Source organism: Myotis myotis, unplaced genomic scaffold (genome assembly GCF_014108235.1).
Source record: "Myotis myotis isolate mMyoMyo1 unplaced genomic scaffold, mMyoMyo1.p scaffold_m19_p_2, whole genome shotgun sequence".
In the NCBI taxonomy this organism is placed as follows: Eukaryota; Metazoa; Chordata; class Mammalia; order Chiroptera; family Vespertilionidae; genus Myotis; species Myotis myotis.
In genome coordinates, this window is record NW_023416324.1 from 76,568,259 (window position 1) to 76,593,022 (window position 24,764).

The window sequence follows — 24,764 nt, forward strand, 5'->3', positions numbered from 1 at the left end:
AACACTTGTTTTTACGATTTGCTTATTTGGAAATATGAAAGAAAAATTAAAGACTGAATACTTTTCAACCTTTTAAAAAAACCTTTATTTTCACAGAGTAAAACCCTCTTTTTTGGAATACCTAAGCTACCTTCTCAACTTCATGAGTGTCATAGCTGGACCGTGTAACAACTTCAAGGACTATATAGCCTTCATTGAGGGGAGACATGTACACATGAAGCTGCTGGAAGTGAACTGGAAGGAAAAAGGTTCCCACAGCCTGCCAGAACCTTCTCCCACTGTAAGTTTTTTAGTGCCAAGTATTTACCCAGAGGCCCCAAATATAGAGTTTTGCTGCCAGGGCTGACTCTCACTAATAATTGTTCTAATTCAAAAGCCAAGCCGTTTAACAGAAAGTTTGGCCAATAACTTTTCCCTCCATTTGTTTAAAATACTGATACTGGTATTTATTTTGCAGTTCTCTGTATTGGAGAAACAGATGCTTATTTCACAGAGCTGGTCATTGGCTGGGAATATTAAAGCAATCGATCCATTGGTCAACCAGCCAATATTTAGTGCCCACAATGTTCTTAGTACTGTACTAGCTAACACATTCAAATTTATGGGAGTTTTGTCTTTATGAATATAAATTAATACACAGGATAATATTCATAAAAGGTGGTGGTGGGGGGAGGAAGTGGGGACCAGAATAAATGTGCTTTTTATTGGAGAACCCGCTTGTTTCCAGGGAAACCAGTTTTACACTGCCCAAAGCTTGGTTTTAGTGCCTTTGAGAGAGTTTAAGATGGTTTTTGAAATAATGTTTTAATTTTAATCTGAATTTTATTCATCTTCAAAGTGGTCTACATAGGGTAACTTAGTGAACTTTACAAATAGGGTAAACTTAGATAAACTATCCTATATTTAAGGGACATTTGTTGTTAATTAAAGGAATGGGGAAAATTGGGTAAGGGAGAAAATCGGGATAATTTAAATATTTCATAAATGCTAAAAGTCTAGGCAAAATTCAGTATTTGAAAATTTAAGTGATTTATTTATTAAGCACGAATTTTCAGATGGTTTTGACACGGCTCCTCACACCTTCTAGTTGGTCAAATGTCTCAGCTCCAACTTGTTACTGAAACAACGTAGGAGTGAAGTTGGCGATAAGACACCAAAGTAACCACAGGTGTTTCCACAGCGTCTGTCACAGTCGTGCTTTGGTGTTTCACATGCTTCTGCTTAGAAAATATTATTATTGAGTCTTAATGAATATCACTCTCTAGAAGACTCTTGCATTTTTGTGCACAGAGAAAGTGAAGTGGGGAAGTTATGTTTTGGCTAGAGACACATTGATGGGAGGGGCTGGCACCCATGAGCTAAGTGGGGGGACTGGTGCCCCATCAGTGGCTAAGCGTGGTGAGCGTTTAAGTGGGAGCCAGGCACTGTTCTCGGTACCTTATGTTCATTCACTTAAAACCCAGCCCACCCTCTGAGGGAGGTGCTATTACTATCCCTTTACTACAGTTAAGGCGTCTGTTTTTATAAAGTTGGGAATTATAATTGTGTTGACGTTAAATGACATTCCCTGGAATGCCAGGCAAACCGGGCAAAATCACTCCATCCAGAGGAATTTAAAAGGTCAGTACGTTCCCTGAGCAGTGTGGTACAATGGTTAGACCGTTGGCCCACACACTGAAGGGTCTCAGGTTTGATTCCCATCAAGGGCATGTACCTGGGTTGCAGGCTCGGTCCCTGGCCCTGGTTGGGGTGGTGTGCGGGAGACAACCAGTCCATGTGTCACTCTCACATCGATGTTTCTCTCTCTGTCTCCCCCTCCCAACCTTCCACTCTGTAAAAATCACTGGGGAAAAAATATCCTCTGGTGAAGATTAGAAAAATAAAATAAAATGTCAGTACATCTTAACCCCAGAGCAGGCTACATTTATCCTTCACACGCACAGAATCTTCCGAACTAAGCTCTGTCCTCATTTCTGGCCATTCAAACCCATTTCCTTGGCTGCTGGTTACAGAAGTGGAAGGCAAATGACTATTTCTTTCGAAGGAAGACTGCTGCCCTGTAGTACCTGTTTCTCTTATGTTTTGGGCAATGAAACCATCTACCCTTCGTTGGTAGAATTTGCTGGTAAAAGTTTTGTTCCATTTTAGATGCATTCAGTCCTCAAGTGTGAAATATGCTTTGCATCTAAATAGAGCACCGTGCCCGTCATGCCATTTGTGCTGTGAGGAAAAAAGCCTGTCACCACTCTGTCAGGGAACGTGGCAGAGCAGCTATCCGAACAGCTTTGTTCTCCACGGGCCCTCATCAAACTGTCTTCCTCCTACAGAATCTTCTGAGCGATCCCACTGACTTTCCCTCCTCGTTTCAGGGAGCGGTGATCCGCAAGCTGTGCGTGACCGGCGTGTCTCTCCTTTTGTTTTTGACGCTCACGAAGACCTTCCCGGTCACCAGCCTGGCTGATGACTGGTTTGTTCATAAGGCAAACTTTCTGACACGGCTGGGCTACTTATATGTTGTCATGCAAGCCTCAAAGCCCAAGTACTACTTGGCCTGGACGTTGGGTAAGTTTGATGGAGTGGCCCTAAATAAAGGAGGGGGGAAAATGACACTGCTTGTATGGCTTTGCCAGAACAACATTTCAGATCACCTAACCAAAAAAGCCCAATAATGGGAAGCAGTGGAGTCGGCATCATTTTCTGCTCCCCAGGGAAGCTCTCCTCTTTGCCGCCATCATAAACCCAATTGTACGTGATAAGGAAAAAGCAGTCCTGGTTGCGGTTGAAACCCAATGTTATTAACAGATGGTTCGCCTAGGAAGCTGCTTCTTCCCCCAGTCAAATGGCCATTTGGTGCAGAGGGGGGTGAGGGGAGAATTCCAGAACGACCTGGCTTGCTTGTAATTTTTCTGGGCTGTATACAATGCTGGAGTCACATTAATGTGACCCACACACATGCCAATTTAGGCTACACTTTTAAAGAAATAGTTGGTTAAGCTTTACGCCTTGGAGAGAAGCTGTGACTTCAACTGATTTTTTTTTTTTTAAGGTAGAAAGTTCAACTTAATTTGGTTTTAACACACTTTTTCCTTTCCCTGTGATGTAACTTAGTCAGTACTAAGCTTCTCTCTTTTCTTTTCAAACAGTTTTAGACTGGAAAAGTTTACAGCCTAGCTGCAGGGAGCAGTACACCTTCCATTTACTTACCAGGAATGGTAAAGGGCTTTGACAAGGCGCGGCCGCTGTGTGCATTTACATCGGGACCCGTTCAGGAATGGGAGTTCACCTCGTAGCTGATGTCCCAGAGCAGTGACTGTGTATAAAGCTGAGTAGGTTATTAAACTCAGACCCCAGTGCTTAGCCCATATTTCATGAGTGAGGGGGTGGCAGTACCGAGTTCCTCTTTTCTCATTTTATGCTCCAAGATTTTAGTCCCAAGGTGTAGCTACTAAATTATTTTTTTCATTTATTATTTTCATTGTGGTAAACGTGTACATGACAGAAATTTACCGTTTTTACCATCTGTCGTGTGCAGTGTAGTGGCACTGAGTTCACTGAGGTGCAACCGTCTCCACCTTCCACCTCCAGAGCGGTTCCCATCACCCCAAGCAGAAACTATCCAGTAAGCAGAGTTAGCTCGTCAGCTCCCGGTCCACATTATTTTTAAGGGTCATTGTTCAGGGAGAAGTTTGGTCCAAAATTGTATCTATGTAACATTTGGCCAGAGAACTCTCACTTAGAGCTTCTTAAAATTCTGTTCCTCGTCACATTCAGTTTAATTCAGGGAGTTCTTGTTGAGTACCATGTTCTGTGCTACGAGGCATTAAAAAATAAGACATGTTTTCCATCCTCAAGATTGTCACACTCTGTGGGAACACAGACGTGGGCACCAACCAGGCAGTTCACATCAGGGGCTGTCCCAGGGGTGGGCAGAGGAGATGACAGATATGGTCATCAGTCTCCTTGTATCTCATTCCGTTGTCTGCAGTTGCTTTATTATCTAAAAGTCATTTCCTTCGTAGGTAGGCTTTATAAAGGGTGTTCCCAAAATTCACACAAGAAGTAATTTTGATAGAAAACACAGGTTTATAGTTAAAAATTCTAAATTTTTTATTGATTCATAAAGTATACTGTATAGGGTTATGTATGGAATAGGATGTCGGGTAAATGGCCTCCACAGCTTTGCTGGCACATACGCACTCTTTTGTTGAAATTTTCCATGACCGTTTTGCATAAATGTGGCTGAATTTCGATGAGGCTCATTTTCATCTTGATGGCTTGGTTAATCAACAAAATTGTCGCACTTGGGGTTCAGAAAGTCCACGAGTGATTGTTGAGAAACAAATGCATCCACAACGTGTCACTGTTTGGTGCAGATTTTGGGCTGGAGGCATCATCGGACCATTCTTCTTTGAAAATGGGGCTGCTCAGGTAATAACAAAAGAGTGCGTATGTGCCAGCAAAGCCGTGGAGACCATTTACCCGATATGCTATTCCATACATAACCCTATACTGCACACTTTATGAATCAATAAAAAATTTACAATTTTTAATTATAAACCTGTGTTTTCTATCAAAATTACTTCTTGCGTGAATTTTGGGACATGCTTTACTACTATGGTTGGAACTTTACTTGGAACACCAGGCTATTTTCCTATGTGAAATTGTATTTTCACTTTGCTCTCACCTCAGTGCATGCATGCACGTGTGTGTGTGTGTGTGTGTGTGTGTGCGCGCGCGCGCGCATAAGATTGAGAGAGAACTGCTCACTCCCTTTACAACCTTCTACTTCCTCACTTATCCTCCTTTTCTCTCTCCTCCCTCCCCTTCCACTCCACATTCTGTATCTCAGGGTAATGGGCTGGCTTCTGGACTAAATCGGCTCCTGCTTTAAGGAGGAAAGGAAGGCCATTCCATGGCCTCATAGGGAAAGTCTAACACGAGGTGGGTTGTGCTGGCGGGTCTATGTGGGGAGGGGGTCCCAGGGAACGGGGTGCCTGGCACTGTTCTGCGCCGTGGGGAGCTCCCCAGCTATTTGGAGTATAGAATAGCTTTGTGGGTAGCTTTCTGTGGGGACTTGGCTCTTTTTCTTTTCTCCCCCCCCTCTTATCTTTTTTTGGTAGCTTCCATAGAACGCTTCGTTAATGTGTATGGCCTCAATCTGAAGTTCATTATAGTTTAGATTGCGTGGGCTGGTCTGCAATTAACCTGTGTATTATTTATAAATAAAGAAGCAGTGAATAGTATGACAGGGAATATTTAAACTGCTTAACTGAATAATTGTTTTATCCAGCTGCTTAAAACACCATTTACATATAATTGATGTACTAATTATACATGATTATAAATTTAATCCTTAAAGCTGGCCTCTTGATGGATCTTAGCTGAGCTACACTGCATTAGCCTTGTTCTAGTTACTGTTTATATTGAAATAATACAGCTATTTTCTTTGAATTTAGTGTACAATTCTGTCCTCCCCAAACCCCCTACTAATTAGTGAGACTCAACTTTAGCCCAGGCTGTGTTCTAGAGATCACAAACCATAAAATATAGGTGTCTGAGTTAATTTATCTGTAATGATATACTGGAGCCATGTACAATATAAAGCCAATTTTTCAACATCCCTTTAAAATAGGTAACATTAGTATAGCCATTTTATACTCAAAAGAATAGGTTTAAGAACTCACCCAAGGCCCTCCATTTACTCTGATGCCGAAGCGGAGAGAGGAGCCCAGGAGATGTACCCCCAGAGTCCGCCCCTCACCACTGTGTTCACGCCGTTGTGAGCTGTATTCCGCGAGAAATGCCTGTAGAGTGATTTATAGAGCCCTAAAAGATAGCAAGTGTGCTCGTGCGCAAACACACAAACACAGGATAGTTATTCTGATCTTTTGAGATCAGGCTGGTCAGCCAGAGCTGAGGCTAGAGGGGGGACAAGGCATTCAGGGGTCCCAGCACGGCCAGTCCAGCCCTGTTTTCAGTTGTCAACACAGACCTCAAAGGGCTCTTCCCCCAGATTAGTTTATCTTCTGGCCTTCACACATCTGTGCCCACACAGTTAAAACTTTTAGCTTCTTAACTGGCCCACTCTTGCTTTGCTTTTCCACTGAGCTCCCATCCAGTGGGTCTGGGAGACTGACGTGGCAGGACTCAGCACTTTCCTCCTCTCTTCTAAAAGAAACCAGATCATTTTACGGCGAAGCCAAGTGTAAGATAAGCAACGTTAAATCATCAGCTATGCAGGAGACAGACAGAGCAGGGTGTCCTCCTGTAGAGCAGCCTTTAGAAGTCCCTCTGGAGTTGTGCCTGTTTTGTAGACCCAGAGGAACGGAGCTGCAGGAGAGGGAGGTCCTCTACCGTCGCCTCCTGATCGCAGGCTCTACCTGCCGTGCTAAGCTTTCATCAGTTTTATTACCGTATTTTCTTTTAAAAAATAACCAGTGAACTTGAAACAAGACAACTGGATGAGAGGATGGCCCTCTTGATCACTGTAGTAAAAGTATATTGGTTTCATCAGGTCTTTGTTTTCAGAAAGCATTTCATTAATAAAGTTGATGAGCATTGCTCCCTGCAAGGGACCTTTCCTTAGGGTTCCATGAAGTCACCTAACGATGGTAGCAGGAGCTTTCAGAGGGACTTGTGGGTGGGACGGCTTTGGTATTATGTCCACGTGTGGTCTCCATGGCAGCTGGCCCCCGACTCACATCTCTAGCTCTCTCCTTCTTCTTGTAATCTGAACGTTCCTAACTGCATCTCAGCAGCCCCAACTGATATCCTACCGGCCTGTCGCGCTTCATACGTTCGGAATGAGCTGCACTTTCCTTTTCAAAGCTGGGTCTCCCGACTCAGTGCTGTCTACCCGTTACTGTCCTGCCGTCTGATGACAGCTCTTGGACCTCCACGGGTCCCTCATTTCTTCTTCCCGTCTCTGCTTCTGAGCTTAAGTGTATTTTTCCCTTCTTCCCTTTCTCCTCCCATATCCAGCTGGTCACTAAATCCTCCTGTATCTTGCTTCGTTTTGGTTCTCCCTTCCTCTCATTCCCATGTTGTATTCTATGAGCATCTAGTGCCCTTCTTCTTACCTCTCAGGTGCTCACTCACTGCCAGGGAATGAATAAAAGTGAATACAAATTGAGGTCACCAAAAAGCCAAACATATTTCTCCGATTCACCATGGCACCAGGCCCTGTAAATCTTTTTGGTGTCCTTTCCGAGGAAACTGCCACCTATCTCTCAGTCTTAAATCGAGACAGACATTGGAATCTTTTAAAGCGACCATGTGACCTTTGTTCCGTATCCTAACGTGTTGTTTTGAAAACCATAGCTGATGCCGTGAATAACGCAGCTGGCTTTGGGTTCAGCGGAGTGGATCAGAATGGAAATTTCTGTTGGGATCTGCTTTCTAACCTAAACATCTGGAAAATTGAGGTGAGTCTATTGTGCTTTTGAATCCAGCTGCAATCGCTTATAAAGCAGTGGTTTACGTTGAGTGCAGTGTCCAGGAGTCTTCTTCATCGATGTCCGCGGAAAGCTGCTATAGGGAATGCCAGCGCCAGCAGTCTCTGGGACTTGGTGCATCTGGGAATATTTTTCCTCTTTGTTTTATTTTCTCTTTAAAAGATACTTTCTTGATAGTTTTAGTGGTTCAAGGAGTAATGACACAAGAAAATCTGAAAAAAGATCCAGGAAAATCTTTTTTTGTTGTTTCCATTCCTGTGCTTTCAACTTGAAGGTACAGAATCCATTTTCTCTTGTTCACATTCTACTTCCTTCAGTCAAGAACACAGACTGGCCTTAGCCGGTTTGGCTCAGCAGATAAAGCATGGTCTGTGGACCAGAGGGTCCTGGGTTCCATTCCGGTCAAGGGCACATACCTTGGTTGCGGGCTCCTCCTGGGCCCTGGTCGGGGCTCGTGCAGGAGGCAGCAAATCAATGTGTTTCTCTCACATTGATGTTTCTCTCTGTCTTTCCCGTTCTCTTTCACTCTCCCTAAAAATCAATAGAAAAATATCCTCAGGTGAGGATTAACAACAACAACAACAAAGAACACAGACTGGACGCTTCTGCATTTAGATTTAAATTTTACAAGTGCTCTTTGTGGTTCCTTTGGAAACAGTGATAATCCAGTTGCATTTCGGAAGAATTGCCATAGCACGGAGCTTCCAGGCCCCCGGAAACAGTGCAGTTTTTCTCTTTCTCTGGCTTTGCTCTCCTATGTCAGTGATGGCGAACCTACGACAAGCGAACTCATTTTTTTGGTTGATTTTTCTTTGTTAAATGGCATTTAAATATATAAAATAAATATCAAAAATATAAATCTTTGCTTTACTATGGTTGCAAATATCAAAAAATTTCTATATGTGACACGGCACCAGAGTTAAGTTAGGGTTTTTCAAAATGCTGACACGCCAAGCTCAAAAGGTTCACCATCACTGTCCTATGTCTTCATCATTGCAGGTGGTCTCCTTGGGGCCACGTCACTTGGCTTCCTTGGCCTTGTCAGCAGTCAGAGCTGACAGGAAGACCACGCCGCAGACCCTATTCCCCTGGCAGCGGGATGGAGTAGGGCATGGTTCTCCGCAGGCAGAGTGTTGGTTCTTCCGCCAGGTGACTCGGGTTTGTGGCTGGAGGGGATATGCAGACAGAGCAAGAAGCCAGGGCCGTGGAGACTTTCCACCTGCTACCCACATTAAGTGGACAGTAGGCCACAAGAAGCCTTGTGGGGGCAATACCTTTCACCTTCTTGATGCCCGAGTCTTCTCTTCATCTTCAATGGACAAGCTCCAGCCTCCAGAACAGTGGTTCTCAACCTGTGGGTCTTGACCCCTTTGGGGGTCGAACGACCCTTTCATAGGGGTCACCTAAATACATCCTGCATATCAGATATTTACATTATGATTCATAACAGTAGCAAAATTACAGTTATGAAGTAGCAACGAAAATAATTTTATGTTTGGGGGTCACCACAACATGAGGAACTGTATTAAAGGGTTGCAGCATTAGGAAGATTGAGAACCACTGCTCCAGCACAACCTTTCTCATTTTCAGAAAAGCAACGTAGATAATCGCAATGCGTCTCGTTCCTATACAGATGATGTCAGAGGGAGTCTGAAGGTGTGATAGCTTGCCTCCCTATTTCCACCAAAATTATTCTCTCCCTCAAAACTCTGGGACCACTGCTGGCTGCTATGGGTGAATGTCCTTCACGGTGGTTCCCTCTGACCTCCAGCTGCCCACCAGTCTCCTCCACTGTGCACACAAAGACAGTCATTTCACTGGGCATGTGTTCAGGGTTAAGGGCCAACTTATTAAGTTATGTATCCTATCTAATAAAAGAGAAACATGGTAATTAGTGTACGACCGCTACCCTTCCCATTGGCTAATCAGGGTGATATGCAAATTAACTTCCAGACAAGATGGCGGCCGGCAGCCAGGCAGCTGGAAGCGAACATGAGGCTTGCTTGCTTCAGTGACGGAGAACTCCAACGTTCCCTGCCTGCCGCTGCCGGCCTCTGAGCTGCAACTCTAAGCAACTATGTTACAAATATAGAAGCTAAACAAAACTCCAGAAACCTGCTTTAGTCACTGGGCTTCAGCCAGCAGGATCGCAACATTGTTTCAAATACAGAAGGTAAACAAAGGCCAGAAACCTGCTTTCAGCAGCAGAGGCCTCAGAGCTGGAGCCAGAGCTAAAGCTGGCCCAGAATAAAAAAAAAGAAAAAAAGGAGCGGTTGGGAGCTTCAGTCACCCGCCAGCCTGAAAACAGCCCTCAGTCCCTCACCCAGACTGGCCAGGCACCCCAGTGGGGACCCCCACCCTGATCCAGGACACCCTTCAGGGCAAACCAGTCGGCCCCCATCCGTGCACCAGGCCTTTATCCTATATAGGGTAATATGCCTCCCATCACCAGGATCAGCGGAGCCGCGAGGCCTCCCGGCACCGGGATCAGCATGACAGGGGGCAGCGCCCAAACCCCCTGATGGCCCTGCGGCTCTGTGTGTGACAGGGTGCAGGGCCACAACCCCCTGATCGGCCCTGCTCTGTGTGTGACAGGGTGCGGCACCCCTACCTCCCCCCGCCCCCCACGGAATCTGCTCTGTGTGTGATGGGGTAGAGCCATAACCTCCCCATCGGCCCTGCCCTGAGTGTGACAGGGTGCGGCGCCCCAGCCCCCTGATCGGCCCTGCTCTGTGGGTGATAGAGGGCAACGCCCCAACTGCCCCCCATGGGCCCTGCTCTGTGTGTGACGGGGTAGAGCCATAACCTCCCCATCGGCCCTGCCCTGAGTGTGACAGTGGCGGTGCCCCAACCCCCTGATTGGCCCTGCTCTGTGTGTGACGGGGCGGTGCCCCAACTCCCCTATCGGCCCTACTCTGTGAGTGACAGGGGGGAGCTCCCCAACCCCCTGATGGGCCCTGCTCTGTGCGTGACAGGGGGGAGCTCCCCAACCCCCTGATGAGCCCTGCTCTGTGTGTGACAGGGGCAGTGCCCCAACCCCCTGATTGGCCCTGCTCTGTGAGTGACAGGGGGCAGCGCCCCAACTCCCTGATTGGCCCTGCTCTGTGCGTGACAGGGGGTGGCGCCGCAACCTCCCCATCGACCCTGCCTTGAGTGTGACAGGGTACGGTGCCCCAACCCCCCAATTGGCCCTACCCTGAGCGTGACTGAGGGTGGCATTGCAACCTCCCAATCTGTCCTGCTCTGTGCATGACAGGGGGTGGTGCCCCAACTCCCCAATCGGCCCTGCTCTGAGCCCAACCAGGGGCTGCACCTAGAGATTGGGCCTGCCCTCTGCCACCCAGGAGCAGGCCTAAGCCAGCAGGTCGTTATCTCCCAAGGGGTTCCAGACTGCGAGAGGGCACAGGCTGGGCTGAGGGACCCCCTCTTCCCCCCGAGTGCACAAAATTTTGTGCACTGGGCCTCTAGTTTCTTATAAAGGAAAACCAGAAGGAGGAACTTTGCATTTTCAATCAAGTTGATACAGAGGAAGGAGCTAAAGAAAACCAAGGAAGACCGATTTAGTTAAGGTTCCTACACGCTGTTTGTATAACATTTTATTAGCCATAGAAGATATGGATACATAGAAGTCCTTAGGGTTTTGAAAAAGAAACTCATAATACAAAATCTGTCTATTGACATCTATTGAGGATCTCTCTTCTTCTCTCCTCTTCTTTCTTTCTAAACACATTACATTAGGCCAGTGTGTGACCTAAGATTTTCTGTTGGTTGAAACAGAAAAAGTGGCACTTGTACTTTCCACCTTCATTAGGCATCTGGTTCTTGAATGTTTGTTTCATGCTTTCCACCTCCAACCAGCCTTTGATAATACCTTTTTTTTTTTTTTTTTTTTTTTTTTTTTTTATGAGGAAACCTTTTTCATGGCTTGTTTTGGAATGTGTCTTCCTCAGAGGTTGATTTCTTTGTGTCATTGCCAGTTTGGTGCTATTTCTTTCTTTTCTTTTCTGTATTGTGACTCCTTCATGTGTAAAATCTCTCACTATTCTAAATACAATGGGAAGCATTTGAACCTGTACAGCTGTTTGTAGAATAACTTCACAAGACTGACCTAGTTTATAGAAGGCAACACAGTGAAAAGGTGACAATAAAATTGCAGCTGTCTCCGTAAAGGCACTCAATTCACACGATTAAACTTTTCCTAGGGCAAATCCCCTTTTAAGGTATTTAGTTTTAAAATTCAGATGACTTAAAAAAATTTTTTTAAACCAGAGAGGATGGAAAACCCACAAAACATTCCTTCAAGTTTTCCTATAATTTGAAAATAAATTGAGAAAAATTGAGACTTTGCAAGCCAAGTGTTCGTCAGTCTCATAAACATCAGGATGGTCCTGCCTTCAGTGGAACAGCTGATGTACTCTTGACCGACTAGTCACTAGTGAACCAGCCCATCTGGTCTGCTGCCAGGGAAATTCTGGGGAGGACTTTCCATTACTTGGAGTATTTTTAAAGCTAATGATAGGTGTTATTTTCTTTTTTTCAGACTGCTACAAGTTTCAAAATGTACCTAGGAAACTGGAATATTCAGACAGCTACTTGGCTAAAGCGGTAAGAAAAACAAACGCGACCTCATTCCTCACGGCCCTGGGATATGTTTAGATGGGAGTTGTTGGATGAACAGCAATAGTAGTATTGTCATCTGACACTTTTGTTTTGAATGAACATCTATGCCCTCTAAGTAAAAAAAAGTAGAAATATAGTGATTTGAGAAGATCAAATAATATGGCATGTTTATTTTAATGTATCAGACATTTGATCCTGCCATTCCTATGTACCAGGCACTCATTTAATCCTATGAGATGTTGGTAGTTATTATCCCCATTTTGCAGATGAGCAAAATGAGGCACAGAAAGGTTCTGTAACTTGCCCAAAGTCACACAGCTAATGAGTAATAGATAAGAGCCCAAGCAGACCATCTGTAGAGCCAGGCTCTTAACCTCTGTGCTGCGCTACCTCTAACCTAGAGGACAGCCTGTTGATCAGATGTCAAAGACAGACACTGTCAACATTTAACCACTGAAATCCTGGTATTTATCCCTCGCATTGAAAGCTTTCTGCTACCCCAGATGTTTGTGCTTTTAAACTTTGTATTTTTATTGCTATTTCTGTTTCCTTACACATTCCAAAATTAAAAACATTACTTATTATGGAATGATAATATGTTATCCGGGGTAATATGCTATCCTTGAAACTCTAGCTAGTGAATATTCCTATCATATAAGTGCAGGGAGAGTATAGAAATGCTAAGCTGTAGATTCTGCTGTTGGTAAGTAGCATTTTTCTTAGGTGAAAACTGGGTAAAACAAGTGACAATGTATAGTAATTCCCCCAAAGTAAGCTCCCACAGTGTTGTCTGAAAATTGATCTAAACATGCAATTTTTGGAAATTTATCCTTAATATTATTGCTATTAATTTTGCAAATAATTTTTGAATATTGAGTAATCCCACTGTGCCAAGAGTTTTAGTCTCCATTAGGAGTTTGTTTTAAGATGACTGAACATATATGCATGCACATAAAAAATGAAAAAAATGATTTGATTTATAAAAAAGATAAAGAGGGTAAGAAACAAGTACCTGTGCAAACTATTCTTCATTTTAAAAAGAAACATTATACAAATGGGGTCCCAGTCCTGTTTTTCTCCCCAAATGCATTGTTTTTCCATGAAGCGGGAGCCATATCCTTAGTTTGGGTTTAAACCAGTTACCTTTGACAATCCATATAGTGCAGGATTGGTGTTAGCTGTTTGAGTTTCTATTTTATGTTCCATTTGGGTCCTCTCATGTATTAAGCCTTGCAGTGGCCCCCTTTCAGTGCATTGGCAGTTCTCAGACTGAGCTTGGGAGAAAGTCCCCTGCTATTCTGTGTTAATAATCAACAAAGACGCCAACGCTCTCCAGGGTGTTTTGCTGACAATTTCTCAATCCACACACTATCACTCTTTAAGGCAGCTTCATGGATTGAAATCCAGTGGGCACAGTGAGAACTGAAAGGCCCTACAACCGATTTTGGGCTGGAGTCATTCCCAAATGAGGTGAAAAAGGTTGCAGAGCTGGTTATGGCACAGGGGCTAGGCTGAAAAGGTAAATTAATTTACACTAAATGAGGATATCCGCTTCTAACGAACCATATCCTGATTCCAAGGTATTTAGTGCCAATGGCACTTATTTATTCATAATTATTCCTGGTAGATTAGATCATTGGTGGCAGTGGCTGACCAGAGCCTGACCACTTGGATTTTTATTAGATACTAGTGGCCTGCTGCACGAAATTCGTGCACTTGGGGCGGGGTCCCCCAGCCTGGCCTGTGCCCTGTCACAGTGCAGGATCCCTGCGAGCCATCTCCCCAGAGAGGTAGGCCCTGCCCACCCACCCGGGGCTTCTTGATGGATTACCCCAAAGAGGCAGGCCGGAGCTGGGGGAGGCCTGCGGAACCCCTGGCCAGGCCGCGGCAGAGGCCTGCGGACCCCAGTGCAGGTGCACGGAGACCCCTGCCTCAGCTCTGCCCCCAGCGGGCCATGGCGGAGGCCTGTGGACCACTGTGTGCCTCAGGACCGCCGGCACACACGCTGCAAGTCCTTGCCCACCCGCGCCTGCTGTGCACCTAGCCTACTGATCGGTTGTTACTGTGATGGCGTCTTGGCCAATTTGCATATCACCCTATTATTAGAGGCCCGGTGCACTAGGGTGGGGTCCCTCTGGGTCAGTGATGGAGAACCTATGACACGCGTGTCAGAGGTGACACGCAAACTCATTTTTTTGGTTGATTTTTCTTTGTTAAATGGCATTTAAATATATAAAATAAATATCAAAAATATAAGTCATTGTTTTACTATGGTTGCAAATATAAAAAAATTTCTATATGTGACATGGCCCCAGAGTTAAGTTAGGGTTTTTCAAAATGCTGACATGCCAAGCTCAAAAGGTTCGCCATCACTGCTCTGGGTGGCCTGCAAGGATTGGGCCAAAACCCATAGTCCAACACCACCTGCAGCTCCTACCTGCTGCTTTGCTCATCCCAACCCCACTGTGCTTGCTGCGGGCTCACGTCCAATCAGTCCCGATCGGGAGAGGCTCTCCAGCCATGAGCCCTGTGTCTGGTGCCCTCACAAGGGGAGCGGCCTGTGGGATCGGGCTGAAACCGGCTCTCCGACATCCCCTGAGGGGTTCTGGATTTCGAGAGGGCACAGGCCAGGCTGAGGGACCCTACCAGTGCATGATCAGGCCGAGGAGGGATCACAGGAGGGCTCCCAGGGCATGTCCAGTCCATCTCACTCAGTCCTGATCGGCCGGACTCCAGCAGCAAGCTAACCTAGCAGTCAGAGCATCTGCCTCCTGGTGGTCAGTGCACAGCATAGCGACTGGTTGACCAGTTGACTGTCTGCCCCCTGCTGATCAGTGCCTGTCATAGAAAGTTGTTGAGCATTCTTAGCATATCATTAGCATATTATGCTTTGATTGGTTCTGCCATTCGGTCTATTTGCATATTACCCTTTTATTATATAGGATAGAATAATGGGATCAGATCATGTACTTCTGTGGAGGTTAAAAGTTCATGTGAATTGCCTACCTGATAGTGTTCAAGAAAACTCGAGTTCAGGCTGCTTAGACTGCATTGCAAATCCCTGAATAGGATTAGGCAGGCAGGTCGTCAGGAATGGAGCAATTGATTTCTGTAAAGTCTGATTCGAAAAGATGCCAGTGTAGCTGGAGGTTTCTGGTTTGTTTGACCTGTGGCTGGTTGTGCCTGCCTCTCTTCACAGAGTGTGCTACGAGCGTGTCCCTTGGTACCCCACAGTGTTCACCTTCATCCTGTCTGCCCTGTGGCATGGTGTCTACCCTGGGTACTATTTCACCTTCTTAACTGGAATCCTCGTCACAGTAGCAGCCAGGACGGTAAGATTGCTTTGATTGTGGGGTCTTTTCCTTAGGAATGTAATGCCTGTATGTTGTCATTTAGTCCTATTAGGAGTCGGGGGATGAGAGGGTAGGAGTGATGTTTTGAAAAAAAAAATCAAACAGAAGTCTTTCCATTAGAGAAATACTTCAGTATCTAGGAGGTTGTGGTCATCAAATGGTTTATCATTTTATTTTCACATTATTTACAGAGTGTGTTTACAAAAGAAAAGGAATTTTAGGAGCACTGTTTAGTAACTTAAGACATGAAAACATTTTTAATCATTAAAGGCTGTGAACATATGCAATCTACTATTCACAGGTGACAATGATTATTAATTAATGTAGCTTTGTAACACTTCATTTTACTTATACTTCACTTCATTTCTCATTTCATTATCCTAAGCCCAGAAATAATTCAGTCTGTGAGCAGCCAGTAAAATCACAGCCACAGGAACTGTGTTCTGTTGGAGATTGCTCCAAACTCTCATGGCTGATCCAATTGAATTAGTTTGTGTAAAATCCTTTGGATTTTATAAATTTGGTTCTCTAGGTTTTTTGAGAAGTTTGTCCCTAGACAGTTCTACATTTTGCTGGCAGTAGAGCAGGATAATAAAGGAATAAAAATAAGCCTTCTCTCAAAGAATGAGATGAATATGAAATAAGTAACTGCAATTCAATATGCTCTAATTATCAGATACTGAGTTTTATATTTATTTTATTTCAGCCTATGATAATGATTGTGGCCTTTCTTGTTCATGTGCCGACAGCTTTAAATGACATTTGTTGAACTGTATAAGCTATTCACTTATTCTTTAATGTATCTGTTCTATGAATATTTTAGGAGCCCTACTTCAGTGTTCTAGGTGCTAAGGTACTGTAGTGAGCAAAAACAAGAGGTTCCCCCCTCTCCCAATGGAATTTTTAGTTAGATGAAGGTTTGTTGGGATATATGTGTAAACAATATGGATAACTGATTACCACTCATGCTGATTAGCACACTTTAAAAATTAAATATATATTGTACATATTTGTGCATAGAAACCAGGGAAGGCATTTTCTGTTCTCCAATTTATATACCTACACTTGGATTATAAAAGAACATTGAAAACAGAGAGCAGGGCCGAAACCGGTTTGGCTCAGTGGATAGAGCGTCGGCCTGCGGACTGAAAGGTCCCAGGTTCGATTCCGGTCAAGGGCATGTACCTGGGTTGCGGGCACATCCCCAGTAGGAGATGTGCAGGAGGCAGCTGATCGATGTTTCTCTCTCATCGATGTTTCTAACTCTCTATCTCTCTCCCTTCCTCTCTGTAAAAAATCAATAAAATATATTAAAAAAAAAAGAAAAAAAAAAAAAAAGAAAACAGAGAGCAGGACAAACTAAGAAACAAAGGATAGAGTTTTGTTTGTTAATTTATTCAGAGTATTATTTCTTAAAGTGTCTTTGGTTTAATTGATCTCAACTGGGATAAAAGCATTGATTGATGTAAAACTTTTTTTGGGGGGTGGCCTGGAAACATTTTGTACAAATTAGTAAGGTGGAGTTGGAGCAGAGAGGGTTCGTAGAAGAGTATTCCCCCCCCTGTCCTTTTTTTGTCCCCCAAACAGAATATAATCAAATAGGTATGAAGTGTCTTAGACTTGGGAATATAATCTCCTACATGCTTGCCCACGCTGCCCCCACCATAGACGGACCTCTGGCTTCTATCCCGGAGGAACCCAGAATGAGGAGAGGAGTCCACTCACCAGCCACCCTGCTTTGGGGCTGACCTACCAATAAGCCAGCCTTGGTTTCAGCTCTGCCTTTGCTTCTCGGATCTGGAGATGAGGTGTCTTTCTGGAGCAAATCTAGTCACATGTGTCAGAAGACCTCCACATGAGTATATCTTTTGACCCAGCATTGTCCATTTCAAAGAATTTCTTAGTTTCCCTGTCTGTCAAAAGGGTATAATGATGCTCACATGATAGGCTTGCCGAGAGAATCATACGGGTAAGCATTAACACAAGCTTGGCATGCAGTAAGCACTCAGTAAATGGGAGCTGCTCTTATCATTAATGCTAATGTTACTTTATTACTGTTATTCAAAGGAAATAATTAGGAAACACTGCAGAGATTTGTTTACGAGGGTAGCATCACAGAATTGTTCGCTACAGCAGGGGGGTGGGACCCAAGCTAACTTTTCCATTATTAACTTATAATTGTATTGGGGATTAATACTTACTGATATGAAAGAAAAAACATCACATCATGACCTATTAAGTACTGGCCGCTGTGGCTCCGTTGGTTGAGCATCGACCCCGGCACCAAAAGATCAGCAGTTTGACTCCCAGTTAGGGAACATGCCCGGGTTACAGGCTTGATTCCTGGTAGGGGGTGTGCAGGAGGCAGCCTATCGATGATTCTCTTCCTTACTCTCTATAACAATAAATTTAAAAATCTTTATAAAAAAAGCAAACGAAAGATTATTTTTTTTAAATATATTTTTATTGATTTCAGAGAGGAAGGGAGAGGGAGGGAGGGAGGGAGGGAGGGAGAGAGAGAGAGAGAGAGAGAGAGAGAGAGAGAGAGAGAGAGAGAAACATCAATGATGAGAGAGCATCATTGATTGGCTGCCTCCTGCACGCCCTCCCACCCCCCTCCACTGGGGATCAAGCCTGAAACCCAGGCATATGCCCTTGACTGGAATTGAACCGGGGACCCTTCAGTCCTGAGGCCAATGCTCTATCCACTGAGTCAAACCAGCTAGGGCGAAAGATTAAATTGATGCCATTGAAAATATAAAGTGAGTATATATGAATAGAATAAGTCTGGAAGGATATGTGCCAACTTTTTAAATAGTGCTTTTCCCTGGGAGATGTTAAAAAAGAAAAAATTGCTTTTGCTTAGTTCTTTAAATAATTGTAAATACCACGATGGTATTTTTAGTTGAAAATAGAACTCAGACGGTCGGTGTTTCCGAGACCTTATGTTCCTAAGGTGCACCTGCTTGCACAGAGTCTCAGTTGTGTTTTATTTTTTACCTTCCCCTTTGCCTGGCAGGTGAGGAACAACTGTAGACATTACTTCCTTTCTTCGAAAGTCCTCAAGGTTGCTTATGACGTGGCCACCTGGGCTGCCACTCAGCTGGCCGTCTCCTACACAGTGGCGCCCTTTGTCATGTTGGCAGTTGAACCCACCATCAGTTTATACAGGTAAGTTCCCGCGTTCTCAGCCGCTGTTCAGTAAACATGTGTTTTCTCTGTGTTTGACACAGGACTCAGTAAATTGAATCAACCGGTACTAACAATTTCTAAATATGGCTTCAATTCCTAAAAAAGGCCATAGAAAGATTTGAGTGGACATGGTCATCCTAGAAATCCCAACTCACAAACAACAGTACATTAGCAAAGCTGACGCAAGTCCTTCCGCCATTTGTAACACAATTAAGGGCCGCTTATGGTAGTGGACTTTGAAGGAATGGACCTAAGTTACTCAGAGGATGAAGCTGCTGCCTTAGCCTCTTTTTCCTGGGGCGAGGCTGTGTTGGAGACTGTGGGCCATTCTGAGAGCAGGACAAGTGGCAGATGCGGGGGCGCTGCCCATGCTGGGAGCGGCTGATCTGAGTGGCCCGCAGGAGGCTGTGTCCTGGGAGACGGCAGTTCTGTTGGATGCGCGTGGGACTTATGTGGCACGTGGTACACGTGGAGGGGAGTAGGTGGAATTTAGGATGGAGGGGAAGGTTCACACCAGAGACAAGAGGCATTTGGGGAAGAGGTTGTTCACTCTTGCTCACTCTCCTAGTTTCGTGCTTATGTTGAATTAGTTGCATTTCTCCACTACTTCCACAATGGTGGTTGTGTGACCTCTGGCAAGTTTCTAACCTCTTTCACCTTTTATTTTCTCAACTGTAAAATGAGGCTAAGGATAGAATCCACCTCAAGGCACCTTTGTTAGGACTGAACTAGGCAGATGTGGGAAGGACTCGTGGGTGCCTGGCATATAGTTTGTTTTCAGTAAATGGTAACTTGTATTTATGTAATGGTTTGCACAGGCTTTTGTAGAGTAGCTTTGGAGCATAGCTATGGTCAGAAAAGTGACTTAGAAATAAGCAATGCAAACATGCCTTATTTGTAAGTTGGGTGTTTTCTGTGGTTGATTCACTGGTCAGAAATGATCAGAGATACTACCCAGTATGGGTGTCACAGGATGATTTTTTTCAGGTAGAGGAAACTATACAACACTCATCAATAAAACTGTTCCTAAGTACTCATTAGGTCATAGGAGTGTAACCTGGAAGTTGAGTTGGGTTTTACTAATATACACATTTTTCTAGATAAGAAATACCAGTATAGTAGGAAAAGAATGATAATCTCTAGGGGACGGGGAGCCCTTATTTCAGCCACTACAGAGGTAGGGGGCACTCAGCTTTATTTAAGACACCTGAAATTGAGCACCTCTTCCCTGGGCTTCCTCTCCTAGAGGCACCCCCCACCATCCTGACTCTCAGCTGGTTTCCCCTCCCCCATGTTCCACCTGGGGCAGCCCACAGGCTCACAGCTCCATTTCCCTTCCCCTGGTTCCAATGCCCTCCAGCCAGCATTTGCCTTCATTGCCTCCTATGTTTTATTCCCCCCCCCCCCCCCCAGCAGCCTGCAGCTCCATTGAGCATCTACCTGGGCTGTCCAGTTTGCTGGCTTAGGTGCTATTTGTTCTGGTTACAAAGTCTCATAAGTTTTGAGTTGTCTGCTTCTCATATGGTGTCCCCCCATAAGCCCAGGTTTTTTAAGCAACAGAATACTGCTGAATGTGAGATTTTCAAGGAAAAATATATGTATCATATTATAATAGAAATGCCCGTATTCAACTCAAAGCTATTTAATACCTACAGTGTGCTGGGCACTGTTCTAGAAGCTGGGACTAAAATGGTGAGCAAAATGTAGAACTCGTTCCTGCTCTCATGGAGGGGATAGCTTGTTGGAAGAGACAGGTGGTAATTGACAAATTTATAAGTATACACTAACATCACAATGAGTGAATGGTACAAAGATTTAAGAGAACAGTAACAGGCATCTGACTCAGACTGAGCCTCAAGGGTGGCTTTTAGGAGGAAGTGGCATTTGAGCTAAGTCCTGAAAACTGCATTGTAGGAGTGAAGCAGGCACAGCGTGGGTGAGGGTGGTGGGTGAGGTGGAACACTGTGGATTTGCTCTAAACATAGGCGGCAGCAGAGACAAGCCCCCTTGGGAGGAAGCTCTGTGCACTGAAGACTCGAGAAACCCGAGGGTTTGCAGAACACAGAATCAATCCCAGGTAGAGGGTGTTGAGCTAAGAAGAGAAGGTTAGTTGTCAGTATCCCTATTTGTCATATGAGGAAGTGGAGTCTCAGAGAGGGTGAGTAATTTAACAAAACTCACACAGCAAATAAGTGCTAGACCTGAGTTCCTTTAACAGCAAGATGAATAGTACAGTTAAACATTTCTTTAGGACACATTATTTTGGAAGAAAATTACTGCTTAGGGATCACACTAAGTGGTGATTTATTTGGGATGACATACACTTAACCAATGAAAGTCTGCTAATTCCTACACTTAGGCAGGGCTCTAGGGTAAGAGTCAAATAATCATCAATCCAGACGACTCCTAAGTAGATTCCCACTTCTTTCTGAAACCAATCTAAACGATTAAAACAAAAACTCTTTTGTTTAGGGTGAAGTTGACATTTCTGTTAACTTTGTCAATTTCAGATGCTTCAACCTAATGTTTTATCTTGTTCTCAAAGCAGCTTACACAGGCATACCTCATTTTATTGTGCTTCTCAGATATTGCCTATTGTATAAATTGAAGGTAAGACCCTCCACCAGCAAAAAGATTATGACTTGGTGAAGGCTCAGAGGATGGTTAGCATTTTTTTAGCAATAAAGTATATTTAAATTAAGGTACATACTTAATAGACTACAATTGTAAATATAACTTTTAAATGCAGTGGGGAATAAAAAAATTGTGTGACTCACTTTACTGAAATATTCACTGTGGTCCAAACTGACCCCATAGTGCCTCCGAGGTATGCCTGTATATATAACTTAAATTCCTTATCCGGAGCAGCTCTGTTTAATAGACGTGTCTACGGTGACAGAAATGCTGTCCAATACATTGACCACCAGCACATGTGGCCATTGAATGGCATTTGAAACCTGGCTAGTATGATGGAGAAAATGAAATGTCAATTTTATCTCATTTTAATTAATTGGAATTGAAGTAGTCATATATTACCAACAACTATTATAGATTGTCTCTTCAAAAAGTGTTTTCAGAATCTCTTAAGAGAATCACTAAATCTTATAAAAGAAATTAAGCCTGCGTGGTCTTTTAGCGGAGGAGGAGCTGGTTGCATCCCAGATCTTTTCCTCCGTTGGGGCTAATTTCAGCAGTGAGCCACAGTTGTATGCATATCCTTGTCTCAGTCTGTCCTTCACTGCTTAACCTTAAATTTCAGATGTGTTTAATTTTTCTGTCTGGTCAGTTCCCATTCTATAGTGACTTCAAATCTCAGCTTTAAATTCCTTAGTCTGTAGGTCAAAGAGATGGAAAGCTAAGACCTACAACCAAGATCACTCTATCCAGGATGGCTATCATTTTGAATTGTAGATGAGATAAAGAATTTCACAGACAAGAAAAAACTACAGAATTTTATCACCAATAAATTAGTATTACAAAAAATGATAAAGGGACTTTTTAAAGTAGAAAAGATGAGAAAATACAAGAGAGAAAAATATTCTCACTGGCAAAAGCAAACAGTAAAACAGTGGATTAACCAACTATAAAGCTATTACAAAGGTTAAAAGACAAAAGTAGGAAGATTATGTGTAGTTACAACAATAAATTAAGGGGTACACACTAACACATAGACACAATAGAAGTAAAAAATAATGACAAGAACGAATATACATAGGTTGGGTAAAAACTACTGGTTTTAGAATGTTTTCAGACATAAGCAACCATCAACTTAAAATTGACTGCTATAAACATAACTTGGTTTATAGGAAGCACATGGTAACCGCAAAAACCAAAAATTTACAAGAGATATACAAGAAAAAAAGAAGTGAATCCATAAAAAGGTACCAACACAAGAGAAAAGAGCAAGAAAATATGAAAGGGACAGGGAAGAACTACAAAAATAATTAGAAAACAATAAAGTGGCAATAATTAATACCTATAAATAATTACTTTATATGTAAATGTACTAAATGCTACAATAAAAAATATGGGGTGGCTGAATGGGTAAGAAAAAAAAAAAAAGACCCGTACATTGGTGTCTAAGAGATCCACTTAGATCAAAAGACACACAAAGACTGAAAGTAAAGGAAAAGATAAAGGTATTCCACACAAAAGGAAATAAAAAAAGAGCTAGGAGCAATACATATATCAGCCAAAGTAGACCTCGAATTAAGGGCTGTAACAAGAGACAAAGAAGGGTATTTCATATTGATAAAGGGAACAATCCAACAAGAGAATATAATTCTTGTAAACATCTATAGCACCCAATGTAGGAACACCTAAATTATAAAGCAAATATTGATAGACATAAAGATGGAGATTGCTAGTAATACAGTAATGTGTAGTAGGGGATGTTAACACCCCATTGACATCATCATATTAATAGATCAACCAGACAGAATATCAAGAAGGAAACAGGGGCCTTAAAGGACACATCAGACCAGATGGACTTGATATTTTTAGTACACTTCACCCAAAAGCAGAAGAGTATATATTCTTTTGAGTGCACATGGAACATTTTCCAGGACAGACCATGTGTTAGGCACAAAACAAGTCTCAATAATTAAGATGAAAATGAAAATACAATGACTGCACACATTGCGATGGAACATAGCCAAAGTACGTCTAAGAGGGAAATTTATAGCAGTACAGGCCTATAACAAGAAACAAGAAAATATCAAATAAACAATCTAACCTTATACCTAAAGGAACTAGAAAAAGAATAAACAAAGCCTAAAGTAAATAGGAGGAAATTGTAAAGATCAAGTGGAACTCTGGCCAGTTTTTCTCAGTGGTTAGAGCATTGGCCCTTGGACTGAAGGGTTGTGGGTTCTATTCCAGTCAAGGGCACGTACCTTGGTTGCAGGTTTGATCCCCAGCCCCAGTCAGGGTGTGTGTGGGAGGCAACCAATTGATGTGTCTCTCTCACATCAATGTTTCTCTCTCTCTCCCCCCCTCTCCCTTCCACTCTAAAAATCAATGGAAAAAATACCCTTGGGTGAGGATTAAAAGCAAGATCATTGAAAAAAAACAAAATAGTCAAATTTTCAAAAAGAAAATATCACTGAACCAAAAGCTTGCCTTTGAAAAGAGAAACAAAATTGTAGAACCCTTAGCCATACTCATTAAGAAAAAAACAGAAAGAAGGCCTATATAAAATAAGAAATAAAAGAGGAAAAATGACAACTGACACCACAGAAATAGAAAGGATTATAAGGAAATACTACAAATACAAACAATTATATGCTGACAAACTGGACAACCTGGAAGAAATGGATAAATTCATAAAAACATATAATCTTCAAAGGCTGAATCAGGAAGAAAACAGAAAATCTGACCAGACCAATTACTAGTAAAGACATTTAATCAACAATGAAAAAAACTCCCAACAAACAAAAGTTCTGGACTGGTTGGCTTCACAGGCAAATTGTTCCCAACATTCAAAGAAGCATTAATAACTATCCTCCTCAAGATATTCCAAATATTTGAAAAAGAGGGATGGCTCCTGAAGTATTTTTATGAGGCCAGCTTTATTCTGATACCAAAAACAGACACAGATACTACAAAAATAAAAAAAATAAAAGAAGAAGACAATATTATAGGCCAATTTCCCTGATGAACATTGATGCAAAAATCCTCAACAAACCAAATAGAGCAGTACATTAAACATATTATACACTTTGATCAAGTGGGATTTGTCCCCAGGATGCAAGGTTGGTTCAATAATGCAAATTAATTAACATGACACACCTCATACACATAATGAAGGGTAAAAATCATATGATCATATCAATAGATGAAGAAAAAGCCATTGATATAATCTAACATGCATTTATGATTAAAAAAAAACTCTCCGCAAAGTGGGGATACAAAGGACATACCTTAACATAATAAAGGCTATATTTGACAAATCCATAACTAATATCATATTCGATGGTGAAAAGCTGAAAGCTTTTTCTTTAAGATCAAGAACAAGACAAAGATGCCCATTTTTGCCACCATAAAAATCCTAGAATATAGGCATTCAACATAGTATTAGAAGTCCTCGCTAGCCACAGCAGTCAGACAAGAAAAAAGAAATGAAAGGCACCCAAATTGGAAAGAA

At 43.0% G+C, this 24,764-nt stretch overlaps 1 protein-coding gene across 5 annotated transcripts in view; it reads left to right on the forward strand.

Annotated features, from left to right (window-relative positions):
• The window catches only part of MBOAT1 (membrane bound O-acyltransferase domain containing 1), a 113,279-nt gene that overhangs the window by 84,701 nt on the left and 3,814 nt on the right, over positions 1-24,764 (forward strand). For 3 of the 5 annotated variants that reach the window (XM_036349743.1, XM_036349744.1, XM_036349745.1), the window contains 6 exons: positions 97-280; positions 2,370-2,562; positions 7,321-7,424; positions 11,995-12,059; positions 15,274-15,406; positions 18,447-18,598. In XM_036349743.1, the coding sequence (XP_036205636.1) occupies positions 97-280; positions 2,370-2,562; positions 7,321-7,424; positions 11,995-12,059; positions 15,274-15,406; positions 18,447-18,598 (831 nt within the window). Of the gene's footprint in view, positions 1-96; positions 281-2,369; positions 2,563-7,320; positions 7,425-11,994; positions 12,060-15,273; positions 15,407-17,095; positions 17,397-18,446; positions 18,599-24,764 lie in introns of those variants that run through there. The other 2 variants (XR_004974056.1, XM_036349746.1) reach the window with 2 other exon arrangements.